Source organism: Numenius arquata, chromosome 9, assembly GCF_964106895.1.
Source record: "Numenius arquata chromosome 9, bNumArq3.hap1.1, whole genome shotgun sequence".
NCBI lineage: Eukaryota > Metazoa > Chordata > Aves > Charadriiformes > Scolopacidae > Numenius > Numenius arquata.
This window is the reverse complement of record NC_133584.1, coordinates 28,024,175-28,038,489: the sequence shown is the minus strand read 5'-3', so window position 1 is coordinate 28,038,489 and position 14,315 is coordinate 28,024,175. Positions and strand designations below refer to the sequence as shown.

Genomic DNA, 14,315 nt, shown 5'->3' with positions numbered 1-14,315 from the left:
TTGGCACCCAGCTTGCCACGTAGTCAAGGCAAAACAGGCTTCTGATTTCTGCCCCTTTTCCTACCTGTTTGCTCTTTGGGGCAGAAATTTATTTCCCCATTGGTTTTGGGCTGTGCCAGCACTGGAGCCTGCTGTATGGCAGGCAGCAAGGGCAGAGGTGCAGGAGCCAGGACAGGTTTCCTATCACCCCTCTCTCAGGGACAAATTCTTGCTCCTCCCTCCCACTGTATTTTCTTACAGGTAAAAAGCTCATTTCTTTTTTCCTGGTTACCAATACCAGTGCTCTGAAGGGAGTTGACAACATCCCCCCCTTTATTTCATTTATTAAAAGCAGTGTTTGTAACGATCGACACTCACCAAAAGGCATGACAGCTGTTAAATTAAGCCTGAGGTAACACAGCTGGCAATAGCACTGAACAAAGCAAGCCAGGTAAAGTTCTTAAACTTGAATGGTTAAAATGGAAAAAAAATCCTTGTCGAGGTGCGCAGCTACAGAGCCATGCCACTTGGGTGGGTATAAACCCCCAGGTAAACATGCACGTACTGGGGGACATGGGGATTTAAAAAATATGGAGGGTTTTCTACGTTTTGTGGAAGGCACTTGTGCTGTTCAATGAAATGAAATTAACTGAGCCTGTTCTGCTCAACCCTGGCTGGGCTTTCCGCTCCCAGGCATTAAAATCCACACGCAAATGTTAAAATAGGGAATGGTAGAAGTTTGAACCAGTGGCGCAGTGGGTTGGAAAAGAGAAGAGAAACTGAGAACTGCCAGTTTTTCCTGTTGTGTTTCCCAAAATTTCATAAATTTAAGGGATCGAGATCATAAATGCACTGCAACAAGTGTACATAACCCAGAGAGAATTAGGAAAATGAATTTAATTTACACAGATGAAGCTTATGTGGTCATGTTTACATTAAAAAAAATAAATAAAAATCATCCTATGGGTTGGAGTTTCCACTGATTCAAGAAGGAAAGGAGGAAGGAGACAGGCACTGGGGCTTGTTACTCTGGTCGAGCACATTCGGTCCTACAGAGCAGAAAACAAGACCTTTTCCATCACCCGCAGGAGAAGAGGCAAAAAGAGATGCAATGAGAAGGAAAGCTGTTTTCTGCCCTTTCCTTTTCAAACGGCAGAGCATTTATCCTCCTTGATGCCATCCACAGCAGCTGTCCAGGGAGGACCCAACCACCCTGAGCTATCTGGGAGAGCCCCAGTATTGGGTTTTTCCCCAAAAAGAGGGGTGGCTGGAGCCCAGGAGCAGCCCTGGGAGGGCTGCAGAGCAGCTGCTGCCCATTTCTGGTCTTGTGGCACCATCCAGTGGTTGCTGGCAGAGGACTGTCACTTCCCTGTCACCACCACGCATCCCCTTGCAGCAGGATTCCCCAGGGCCCTGGTGGTCCCCCGAGCATCAGCAGCCACCAGCTGTGGTGGCTCGGCCAGGTCCTCCAGGGAGGAAGTCTCCAGGTCACTGCTGTCACCTGCAAACTGGAGAGGAGCACAGAGAGGGTGAAGGGGAGCAGCAGGGCCAGACCCACACCCCACATTTGCACCCTGGGCCCCCCTGCTCCGTGTCAACAGGGATTTCATCTCCATCAGGCTGATGTAAGAATTAGAGCAGAGAGGGCCAAATGTGGTTGCATCAGGGCACCACACAGGAGATCCTTTCTCTGTTTCCGTGGCTTGCAAGTGTTCCCATAAACCTCATACTTCACTTTTTTTTATTCTTTTTTAAACTTTGCCAGATGAAGACCTAGAATTTCTTTGTCATTGCAATAAGAAAAAAAAAACAAAACAAAAAAATCTTCCCAGTATTTGTGCCAGGCCTTCCTTGGGTAAAATCTTTTTATATATATATTTTTTTTGTCTGAAAAAGCAATTTGATTCTGACACTGCCACCACTTTAATTACATCAGCTCTCCCCCATAAATTGAGGTTATGTTTAAGTCCCGTTTTAGTAATTTAATAATTTCACCATTGCATCACTCCAATTATCTCTGGATTTGTTCCAGAGACCTTTTCTCAATTCGATTCTCCGACACTTACTCTTTTGCTCCCAATTGCATGAATACTGATTTCCACACCCACACCCCCCCCCCAAAGAGGGTGAACAGACAAACATTAGGGGAAGGACAGATGTCTGTAACTGGATGAAGGGGCCAAGGGCCAAGTCTCTGCTGCTGTAAGTTTGAACCCCCTGCACACAGACTATGCCCCGTGGCACTGCTGATGGGTAGATGCTCAGAAGAGAGCATGACATGCCTTTTTTTTTTTTTTTAAAAAAAAAATAAATTGAAATTATGTCAGAAAACATCCCTGTGGCCATTTGCACAAGATACCTGGAGCTTCTTGGTGGGCTGGCTGGTTTTTGGTGATGCTGAGCTCAGGGCTGGGTGGCGTTTCACCCTGCTGGGTGGCCTCTGTGCCACAGCTTCCAGGTGTCTCTCCAAGAGCCTCACCGTAGCGGAGGTGGCTGTCCCTGTGCAGGGCAGAGTGAGTTAAACAGGGAGCCCCGGGGCACGGTGATGGGTGAGAAAGAAGAGGACCACCAGCCCAAGTAGGTTTCTAAATAGCTTAGACTCCCTAGCACTAGCATCCCAAAGGAGCTGTTTCAGGAAGCAGATGTTTTATGCAGAGAAGAAATCACAGGGGTTTCTCTCCCCTCACAAGTGGAGAACCTCCATACACACACACAGCCCGGGCTTGTGGTGTGTGACACAGCACCAACACCTCTTTTTTGGCCTGGAACACACCACATGCCACGTGCAAGGAGTGCCTGCTGCTGCCTGAAGTTAATGCACAGGTGAGAGGTGCCTCTCATTATCCCCCAACTCTCCCAAGGGCCCAGGAGTAGTCCCCACACCTCCTGATACATGGTTCCCATCAGGTTTTACAGCATATAGCCAACAGTTAAAACAAGCTTTCCTCCTTGCGTTTGACAGCCCGTTGGGTCCTGTGGGGTTCCCTGCATCCTCTAGACAGTCTGCTTTCCTTCTACGCAAAGAAACAGCCGCAGGATTTATTGGAAAATAACCTGGCAGGGTCAGGCACACAAATTGCCAATGGATAAAGCCACCAGTGCCTGGCTGGGTATGGGGGATGGTGGGATAAGATTTGTCCGCTTCAGCCCCAGGAAGAAGGTGACACAGTGGCAATGATGGTGGTAAATAGGACTGTCCCCACCACCTCGCTGACCCGCAGCGGTTACTACGAGAACAGCAAGAAGAGTACCTGAGCCAGCAGTTTCCTCCAGCGAGTCCTGGTCCGACCCATCGGAGTCAGTCTCAACCCCCTGCACCGCTGCAGAGAAAGCCGGCTCTTGCTGAGGGCTGAGCTTCACAGGGGACAGGGTGGGCTTCTTCCCTCCCAGCACCACTTCTGGGCTGGTGCAGAGAGAGGTGGGTCAGGTGCGGGGGGGGCTCTGGTGTCCCCCTTCTCCACTCCTGAAGCAGATGCAGGAAGCCCTGGGCTATGATCCAGCCCTGAGCAGGGCAGCCCATGGAGAAGCCCCGTGCTCCCCTTGGACATGGGCAGATCCATCACACCCACCGACTGCAAATGCCTTACATCTCCAGCAAGTACTCACACCCAGACCTTCCCTGTGGCTGGTATTGCTTTGCTTGGGTTTAAAACCTAGATCTGGCTTTCTCTTACTCCTGGAGCAAACAAGTAACTCCTTTTCCTCACCTGGTCTTTGTCACAGATGAGCTCCTCTTCCTCTCTGCTGCCATCTCATACCCTCTCCATGTTATTTCTTCTCTGCACAGTTTCTCTAAGCTTTTGTTTTACATCTTTACTACTTTTGCCCCAAAATCCCAAGAGAACTCCTTCATCCCCTTGTAGAGGTTCTGGGAGGGGAAGAAGGAGCTGAAGACCCATGGGAAATGCCCCGTGTTTGTCTCCAGCACCTCATGGTGGATACAAGCCCTCAAGTCTGACTTTGCTGAATTATTTCAGTCAGCCTGTATGGTCAGGGAGATCTTTTCCAAACAAACCTCTCTGGGGTGCCACATCACCCACCACTTGGCAGTTTCCAAAGGTGCTGATATTTGGGCAGAACCCAGAATACTTGGGGGGTGGTTGATGACTGAGGGTCCTGGGCACTGCCCACCTGCCTGGAGACTGAAAGGAGGTGATGGGACTCACCTCCACCGTGGGACAAGTCCTCGGTGGGGGCTACTGGCTTTGGACATCTGCAGGGTTCCCCAGGGAGTCCTTGGGGGGCTGTGGGTGGAGTGGGCTCTCCTCCGAGGAGCAGGCTGGGGTACCACCAAGGCTTCAGGCTCTACTGCGGCTGGTATTGCCATGGGCTGTGACCCGTGAAGGGACCTGGGGGTCTTCAGGCTTTGAGCTGGAAGGCAATATTGAGAGCAAGGAGAATCACCATCCACGTCCTGGTAGTCCTGTGGGCCATCCTTGGAGGAGCCACACAGCCCACCCAACATGGAGTTATGTAGAAAAAGGGGCGGAAAGGGGATTTGCAAGCACTGCAAAACAGGTATTTCACTCTGCTGGGGCTTTTGGGAACAGCTGATGTTTTTTCCTGAATATGTCAGGCCAACCTATGTGAGATCAATATGCAGAGAGCACTCACAGAGACTTGCATCACCTTAAATGCCCTTTCCTGCCCTTTCTGTCTTCTTGTCTCACTGGGAAGGGAACAGCATCCCATGGCCATCGATGGGTGGCCACAGGTCCCCACGGTGGGTACGTAGAGAGGACAAGAGGCCACTTTACCTGGGATGATGGAGAGCTGTCGAGGCAAAGCACTGCTGGGCTTCTTGCATCGCCTGACCTTCCTCATGACTGCTTGGACCAAGTCATCCCTCAGGTGGAGGAGACCAGGAAATTTCTCAGCCTTCTGTTGCTGCTGAAGCCTGACCAGAGCCTGGAGGTTTTTGTAGGTCCGAGTGGAGATCCCCTTCACAACCTAAAGCAGAGGATGGTTGAGGGGCCTGAGGTCCTCCCACAGCGCTGGGTGGTGAAACAAGCCCTCGGCAGCACTGCCCATGTCTCAAGAGCCTCCTGCAAGCTCCAAGCCCTGTCCAAACCCCAAGGAAGATCTTACCAGCCCTGATACCCATCATTTCCCCAGAAAAACATATCCCATGCAATCAGCCCACATTCGCAAAGCCCTCATCTGCTTTGGTAAATTACTGCTGAAGAGTAAGTCTCAGCTATTTGGGGCAATTTCTAAGCTACAGGGTAAGTGCAGCATTTTGTCTTGGGAGGTATTTACAGCTTAAGGTAGTTTTGTGACCATGAATGTCTTGGGCTTGTAGAGATATAAAATGATGAGAAATGAAGAGTAGAGGGAGGTGTACACCTGTGGGTCTGGCTTTGGGCCACCTCTGCTGCCTTTGACACCACCTCACTGTTCCCAAATAACATGCTGGGGAAAGGGAGGACATGCCAGGGATCCAGCCTAGGTGAAATGAACCCAGGCTTGAAAGCACCTCCAGGAAACAAATCACACGAGAAGTCATTCAGTCACTGCTTTCTCTTTGTGCCTTCGGGACCCGAAACAGAAACGCTGCCTTGCTCAGAAACACAGGTCGACAGAGCAACGTGGGTCCCCAGCATCTGTGCCCGCTGCCTGCCTGCTCACTGCGAGGTGCTAGGTGGTGGTGTTGCATCGCCGGGAGCTCGAGAAGACTTCTCAGAGGTACTATTTAATATGCTCGGCAGGAAAAGGACTTGGATGCTGAAAGTCCCCTTGAAATCCCCGTGACAGGGGCTGCTGTGCCCTCAAACACCCTCCTTCCCAAGAAGAGAGGGAGCCCTGGGTAATTTAGCATATGAAAGGCTGCTTGTGAGAAAGATTTGCTGGAGAGATACTAATAACCAGCCTCAGAGACAGAAGCACGGTCATCTATTCCCTGTGCTACTGTGTGATTCTGCCTCCACCTTTCCATTTGCCTCTCAGGGTGTGATTGCTCCAGATGGGGATTTTTTTTTTTTTCTTTTTTTTACTGCCTGTTAGTGTTTCAGCAGTTCTACCCCCTCCCCAAATCTTTTAGTTCCTGCACTGACTCAGGGCTGACGTTGCAAATGCTGACACTGAAAGGACAGACTTACCTTCTTGACCCCCATGCTCTCCAGCTTTTCCTCCAGCACTTCCTCCAGGATGGGCCGAAACTGCTTCAGGAGGTTTGGGTTTCTCCGCAGGGCTTCCAGCAGCCTCTGCTTCCCACCCCGGGCAGCCTCCTCCCCATCTGGAGTAAAGGTGGGTGCTGGTACCGGTACAGAAACACAGGGGCTGTGCCCTGGGAAGGGGGCTGGTGGGACCCTTCTCCTCTTTGGGGACATAGGTCCCACCAGTCCCAGAGCAAGCAACTGGTTGCTCTCAGCAGACCACATCCCTCTACGAAGGGGGAACTTCCTCCTCTAATTTGATTAATTCCTGGCCACAACTTTTCCAAAATCCCACCCACAGCCCAGCAGCTGCCTGGGACACCTTCCCCGGGTGAAGCATTGGCAGCAGGTCATGGCACCGTCATACTCTGCACAGCCAAGAGGGGACCAGTGAGCACATCCCCTCTGCCCCCAGCCCACCACCTCACCGCCTCCAGCTTTGCCCAGGACTCCTCATCCTCACTGCACAACACCCCAAGCCAAACGTCAGCTTCATCCTGGTGCTCTCAGGACCGGGATGGTCTCAACTCTGATACCCACCTGAGGACTTTTCAACAGCCACCACTTTGGTCACCTCCTGGGTCACTGCAGGGAAGAAAGGAGCCTGTGAGGGTTCAAAGAGGAGGTGAGGCCCCAGCACAGAAGCAAGCGCTGATCAGCACCTGGTTTTCCTACACAGAAAGTATGGACACACCTGCCCCTTTGGGGATCCAAGCCTGGCCCAGGTCTGGCACCAGCCCTTGGAGAACATCCCCAAGGGAAACCCTGGGGCACTCACCCATCAAGGCCATCAGCTGGAGGATGCCAGTAGGCAAATAGTCCTCTGCTACCCCTCAGGGCTGGGGTACCCCTTGGGTATTTGCTAATAGCCATCTCTGGTTTGTGGCCTTTTATGTTTTCTGAGGAGCAGGACCTGGCTGAGTCTGCAGCTGTGTCACAGGCATTAGGGAACTGAGAAGTTCCCGTTTTCCTTCCCTGGCACTTACAGAAAACCCAGAGCATAAAGAAGAAACCACATCGTGCCTCAGCTCCTTATGCAATCTTTATGCAAATAACCACCGGCATCATTTTGGAGGAGGCAAGGTCATCAGTTTACTGCGAGCCCTCGATTGAAATCTCATTCCTTTGGGGTATGGCTGCAGTGCAAAACCCACTCAAGAGACAAGTTAGTTTTGTGCCAGTCACCAGAGCTGTGGTCTAGGCTGTTGTAGTAGATAGTCAAGGGGCTGGAAGATGTCCACTCCATGGCTTAGTGTGAGAGGACACACAGACAGCTCCTCGGAGAGGACTCCACGGCACGCTTTTGTAGGGGGAGGCAGAGAAGACTTTGTGGTCTGAAGGGCTGTTAGCGATGAAGAACTGATCTAGAGACCCAAACTGATTCGCTTTAAAAATGCAATCATTACCTTCAGGTTTGCTTGCAGAGAGCAGCTGGATCTGTAAAGGAATAGACTGGGCATCATTCAAAGATCATTTCTTTGCCTATAATTTTGGGTAATTTTACCTCTCCCTGCAGAGTATTATTACTAAATGCATTCAAAAAGGGAGCAGAAAATAGCAAGAGCCTAAAGTGGGCACATACACTACCCCAAGAGCTACTTCCCTTAAGCAGACCATACCTGTGAGGGGTCAGCTTAGGGCTTTCCTTTCCATAATATGATCACTGCCACATCAGACGCATCCTGTTATGCCCCACGTGCTTTTTATGGAACGGATAATGAGTAAAAAATGCTCCAAACTGTAATGTGAAGTGTTGCTCTGGTGATCTACGCCCCGGTGGCCATGGCTTGTGCCGATGATATTCATGTAATGCTTTGTGTTTAATGAGTGCAAAAAAGCCAAACCTAGCAAAGCATTGCAGAATTAGGCTTAGTCTCAACGCAGAAAATGTTTCAAGGCTGCTTAAACATCTGCTTAAACCCTCTTGATGAACCTGAGGCTTCCCCTTTTTTTTTTTTTTTTTAATTTCACTTGCCTTCTCCTGAAACTTTGTGACCTTGCGTTGCTCCCTGAGCCAGGTGCCGAGGGCATCCCTCTGCTGATGGACATGGTCCTGGGATGGGGTAGCATGGAGTGTCTTGTTCTCTTTCATCAACTGAGAGGGACAAAAAAGGAATGAGATGACTCGAACATGGTAAAAATGGGTTTGGAACCAACTCTTCCCTTCACCAGCAAGGGCAGCTCTTCTGATTTTTATTCATTATTGAGAAGTCCTCCAAAGGGCAGATCTGGCCTTGCAGAAAATATATGGCCAGCTTCAAAGTCTGCTGGTGGCAAGCTCATGTCTCCTCATCAGCTGCAACAGGACACAGCTTTGGTCACTGCATTTCATTTATTCTTTCCCCTCAATAACCTCATAACTATACTCCGTTGCCCTGGGCTTTGACATCCAGCCAAGGCTCATTTCAAGTGCATGACCCTGCTCTTTCTGGCTACCACTCATCGGGCTGATCTGCAGAGAGGGCATCCCTGTTTTTTTCCCTGAAGACACCAAACATCTCTGGGGTTTGAAAATGGAGAAAAACCATAAGGGAAACATCCAAGCCTTTTTTAAGCAAGGTGCCTGGGAGCTGCCAAGGACATCTGGTACCCACCTGGACCTCCTGTGCCCAGTGCTCCCCCCAGTGCCTGTCTCCGCTTTGCCCTCTGCCAAATTAAACACACAGGAGTTTCCCTCCTTGCAATGTAGAGGGTTCCTGTGGGCATGGGCAGCTGATTGTATTCATACTCAGAGAAATTCAATTTCCCTTTGGGTCCTGAAGGACAGTTGGTACCTTTACAGTGGTGCCATTCCCACCACACTCCATGCTCAGAGGTAAAGCCTTCTTCAGATGTTTTTAGATGCTGAGAAGGCAGTTGATGCGTGGCTAAATGAATTTGTTTATTTGGTACTTTAAATGCTTTTCCATGTGGTGAGCATCTTCACTGCTCTAGCGAAGATGGGTTTCCCTGCAACAAGCAGGGCTGACCAGAGACCATGATGTGCCCTCTGTATGCACCAGGTCCCATTTCTGGACTTAGACTGTCAGTTCTCTACACCAGCAGGAGCCCATTGCTACCTGAGCATGAGCTGAGACCAGATGTCCACAAAGCAGATGCACATAGAGGTGCATGAATGGGTCCACCTCCATCCAAACGCACCTCCTGGTATGCATGGTAGGGATAAGGATATTGCACTGCTCACCTGTACTGCCATCCTCTCCTGCTCTCCCTGTAGCTCTGCTGGTCTTGGGACCTGCCACGGTGCCTCTTCAGTGTCATCATCCCGCAGCGTCCCCAGGTTGGACACCTCCACCTCTCTGGCCTGAAGCTCCTGCAGTTTCTGGAGCGGGGAGAGGATGGAGCGGTGTATCCCATAGGAGGATCTACTTTCCTCCTGGGGAGCCCAGCCTTGGCCAGCCACTGCTTCCAACCACAAAACACACGTGTCCCAGGAGAAAGAAATGGGGCCTCTGGAACTGTGAACCTGTGATGCTACCTGGACCAGGTGAAACAGCAGACTTGGACATCCCCTCACCTGCCTTGAGGAGTATGTGGGGGGCTCACTTACCCCCTCCATGGCACTGTTCCTGCTGGCCACATCCTGGAATGCTGTGAGGAAGAGTTGCCTCAGGCCATCTATCTCTTCGTGCAGCTTCGTCCTCTCCTCCTCTTTCCACCTTTCCAAATTTCTCCTGCCCTCCTCTTCTCGCTGGCGAGCTCTCTCTGTTTCCTAAAGAGAGAGCAGAAAAATCAGGGCAGGAGACGTCTTGTCTGCAGATCAGAACCACCAAGGGCTGCGGCTTCAGCCCTGGTGCCAGTGGGATGAGCACCAACGCTCTCATTACACCCACAGCTACTCAGATCCTGCCTGCACACCATGGGGAGGTCGAGGTAGCACAGCCTCCTGGGGGGGTGTGTTACACAGTCCTTATTTCCATGAGACATTTCCCACGGGAATTTTTGGGGATGATTTTTCCAAAGAAATAAACACAGACCCCACCATAAAATATTTTTCAGCATCTTTTTCACCTGTGCTTTAAAGATGTTCTCTGTCTCATCACTTCTCCTCCCCCCATGTTTTGCAAATGGACAGCAGTGCCCCCATCCCATACCTGCTCCCTGCGCATCTTCTCCGCTTCCCTCTCTGCTTCCAGCTGCTGCTGCATCTCCCGCAGCTTCGCCTTCAGCTCCTCCACCTCATCCTCCATTTGCTCCACCGGCTTCATCTTCCACCTCTCTGCAAAGCCCAGGAAAACGGGGGTGCCATGAGCAAGGGTACAACCTGCCAGCTCCGAGCGGGGTTTTGCTTTGGGTGGGGTGGAGAATCCTGCTAAAGCACTGAGAAAAACCTGCTGTAGGGTATCAGGGTGGAGAAGCAGGCAGCCAAGCTGCAGGAAAAACCATGGCAAACGTGGCCATGTGGCCTCCGATTATTATTATTTTTATAAATTTGGTGAGATTAGTGGCTCATGGAGCAGAGTGCCTTTGCACGGGGCTTGCTCTCCCAAGCAGCCAAAGCGCCCTGCTTGGGCATTTCAGGCTGCACCCGGGAAGGTGCCTGTGGAGCAAAGCTCAGCCTGTTGCATTGCATCAGCCCTGGGCTGGGGTTTTACTCTGCCAGCAAACAGCAAAAGCCACTTTTTTTATCCGCCAAGTTCAAGTGCCGGCTGCAGCTGAAGCTGTAAGGAGGCTCCGTGGCTCTCACACAGCACGTTACACCTGCAGCTTTCCAAGTACTTTGCAAAGGAGCATTGATTCCTTGCCAAAAAAGGGGCATGCGGAAGGTGAACCCCTCTCCCCCACAAGCAAAACACTCTCACAAACTCCCCAGTGCAGCTCCACCCCCACAGTCCCATGGAATCTTTGGGTGGAGAAGATCCTCAGGGAAACCAAGGTGCAGAGATGCTTAAATGCTCACACAGTCTCATATTTGGCCACGTGTCCTACCTGGGCTTGAAGGAAAGGCAGCAAGCAGAAAGCATTCAGTAAATATTCACAGAAGCAGCATGAAGTTATAAGAAGTTCTCTTTAAACTCCTACAGTCGCTCTCTAGTTTCCATCATCAACATCCAATAGGGGAGAACCCAGCCTGGAAAGTGAAGGGTGACTTTGTCCCAGTGCTCACCTGCCTTGGTGGCCTCTGTGTGCCGGCGTTGCACGTGGGCTTGCAGGAAGGAGTCGTTCATGAAGGTTTTGTTGCAGAGGTGGCACTGAAAAAGGGGGGAGGGAAGTCAGCAGAGGGACTGGGATCTGCAGAAAAGGGTGGTCCCCAAATCCTCTGCCTGGCAGACAAAGCTTTGCTGCTTTAAAGCAAAAAGTGAGACCCGAAGAGACATGGCTGTCATGATGGAGACATGTAGATGGAGGGTATTAGGAATTTCTTCTGTCTAAAGCCAAAGACCCCCTTTAGGGGTCAGGAGAAGGCAGAAGCCAGGATGGTGCAGGGATACTGCTCAGGGAAAAAAAAACCAACCCAACAAAGCAGTGCAATGAGGTGGCCAAAGCAGCAGCGAGGTCCTGGTTATAACAGGGTCCTGCTCTGGAGGAAGGGAGAGCTGCACTTGTGGGGATGTTGGAACCTAAATCACCTGGTTTGGGTGGCTTTTGCTCTCCAGGAATGAGTGATCTGGTTGATAGTGATGGCGAAGCAGCAAAGAGGCACAGCCAGCAGGCTTTGCTGAAAGGCTGGGAAAAGCTTGGGGTGGGGGAGCAAAATCACCACCAAATCCAGGAGCATCCAGAAATCTTTCACTGGTCTGGAGGATGTTTAAAGTGTCCCTGGTACAAGGAATCCCCCAGGATACAGGGATTTTGTGAGATCTCTCCAGCCAACACTCTACAGACCCCCCTCTTCCACACTCTGTGGGGCTGTGACTACCTGTAGTTAGCACAAAGAAAAGGGGAGCATGGACTTTGGAGCCTCCATGAAGGTGATGAGCCAGCGCCAGGGAAAGCAGCAGGGCTGGCCAGCACCTTTTCCTGGGGCCAAGGTCTACAAAGGCAAGGATACAGCAATGAGCATCCTGCACCTTTCATACCCCTGACACTTTTCCACCACGCACCTTGCAGTAGGCGCTGGGGCCGGCTTGCGGGAGGATCTGCTGCACGGCAAGCAGCTTCTTCCACCTCCTGCTCTCCTCCTTTGCCGCTCGGAGCTGGACCGCCTGCTCTGCTGCCTGCTGCTGGGTGCAAGCCAGCTCGGCGTGGGCATCTTCCAGGCGCTGGGCGTGCAGGGCCAGGCTGGTCCCCAGGCGCTCCTGGCAATGCAGCAGGTACTCCATGCTCAGCTGGGCCATCCTGAGCACCTTCAGCAGGACGGGGTCAGCCGGCTGCCCACAGTGGGGGCACCGCTCCCCATCCAGGTTGCAGAAGGTGACGGCGGCGATGTGGTCCTGGAGGGCAGCCAGGTCTACCTCCCGGGCCACCCGATCCACGTCAATGGCGCTGAAGCGACGCCAGTCCACGGGGAGCCGGCGGGGCTGGAAGCGGAAAGGGGGGATGTCCACCGGGATGGTGAGTCCTGGGGATGCCCCCGGCATGCTCGCAACCCCAGGCTGGTTCAGCAGGTGGCAAATACCTGCCAAAAAGGGCTGGAAGGCAGAAGGGATGTGTTAGGGCTGAGCCCACGGCTCTGCTGGCATCTCCACCAGCCCGTGGGCATTGGGGAGTGTGTCAGAGCTTATCTTATGTGGCAGCAAACAAAAAAAAAAAAATCCCTTCTTTTTCCCTCCTCATCCAGAACTGCTATCTACTGCCTTGCCAAATTCTGCCAAAAAAAAAAAATAATAAAAAGAATAATCTGCCAGTTTGTTCACCATCTGCTCTTGTTAAGGGAGACTTGTAAAACTGTCACATCAGAACTCTTTGCAATAACTCGCTCTGAATGAACTTGTAAATCTCTCCTGAGCATACCTGTTTTAAGGAAACGGATTCAGCCTGTTTTCAAACAATACACAGTAAACACTTTAATATCACAATCCTGCTGCCTTCCGCGGTGCCCTGCTCTGACCTAAACCCAGATCATGTCCAGAGAGATGTTTGCTCATTTTTCTGGCTGTGTCCTAAACAATTCTATTTCAAATATTTTTAAATCTATGAAATAGACCTTTGTTGTTCTTAGTCTCTAGCTAGGGATTTGCTGCTGCTCCACATGTTACAGTTTCACCCACAAGCCACTTATAAGATATTTGATTTTTTAAAAAGAAAAAAACCCTTTTTGCTGCAAGGCCACTTACCATGTGTTTGGATGGGGCTCTGCAGAGGCTGAGGGCCCCGGGATGCAGAACATAGCCGTGCTGGTGCGTTGCTGGGTGTGCTGTGTACAGTGGAAACGCACGTCCAGGCCACCCCACCGCCCTGCCCATGCCTCCTGCACAGCCTGCTGCTAATTTCGGTCTCCCAAGACGGGGACAAACAGGGTCAGGCAACTCAGGGAGATGCCGAGTAACTGCAGGCACGGTGCAAGAATCACAGAATCACACAGAATGCTATGGGGTTGGAAGGGACCTCTGGAGATCATCTAGTCCAACCCCCTGCCAGAGCAGGGCCACCCAGAGCAGGTTGCACAGGAACGTGTCCAGGTGGGTTTGGAATGTCTCCAGAGAAGGAGACTCCACCACCTCTCTGGGCAGCCTGTTCCGGGGCTCTGCCACCCTCAAAGGAAAGAAATTCCTCCTCATGTTTAGGTGGAACTTCTTATGTTCAGGTTTGTGCCCGTTTCCTCTTGTCCTGTCCCTGGACACCACTGAAAAAAGACTGGCCCCATCCTCCTGACACCCACCCTTTAAGTATTTATAGGCATTGATCAGATGCCCCTCAGTCTTCTCTTCTTCAGACTAAAAAGACCCAAGTCCCTCAGCCTCTCCTCATCAGAGAGATGCTCCAGCCCCTCATCATCTTTGTAGCCCTCTGCTGTACCCTCTCCAGCAGTTCCCTGTCCTTCTGGAACTGGGGAGCCCAGAACCGGACCCCGTGCTCCAGATGGGGCCTCACCAGGGCAGAGCAGAGTGGGAGGATGACCTCCCTCCATCTGCTGGTCACGCTCTTCCTGATGCCCCCCAGGATGCCATTGGCCTTCTTGGCCACAAGAAAGCCAAGCTTTCCTAGGCTCTCCTCTACTAACTCAGAAGAAAAGCTGGCAGTGGTTATCACTGCCTGTTTGCAGCAGAAAGAGTACCCAAATCCACTTTTTTTGCCCCA

The 14,315-nt window shown here is 51.5% G+C and overlaps 1 protein-coding gene across 1 annotated transcript; it reads right to left on the bottom strand.

Annotated features, from left to right (window-relative positions):
- Positions 1 to 858: 858 nt before the first annotated feature.
- Positions 859 to 12,655, bottom strand: DZIP1L (DAZ interacting zinc finger protein 1 like). Its single transcript, XM_074153789.1, has 15 exons — positions 12,179 to 12,655; positions 11,242 to 11,326; positions 10,229 to 10,353; positions 9,685 to 9,846; positions 9,319 to 9,456; positions 8,110 to 8,229; positions 7,541 to 7,571; positions 6,691 to 6,719; positions 6,563 to 6,592; positions 6,078 to 6,203; positions 4,737 to 4,929; positions 4,146 to 4,350; positions 3,231 to 3,382; positions 2,339 to 2,478; positions 859 to 1,487 (listed from the first exon to the last, which is right to left on the bottom strand). The coding sequence occupies exons 1-15, from the start codon at positions 12,653 to 12,655 to the stop codon at positions 1,341 to 1,343; spliced, it is 2,160 nt and encodes a 719-aa protein (XP_074009890.1). The 3' UTR covers positions 859 to 1,340.
- Between the last annotated feature and the right edge of the window lie 1,660 nt (positions 12,656 to 14,315).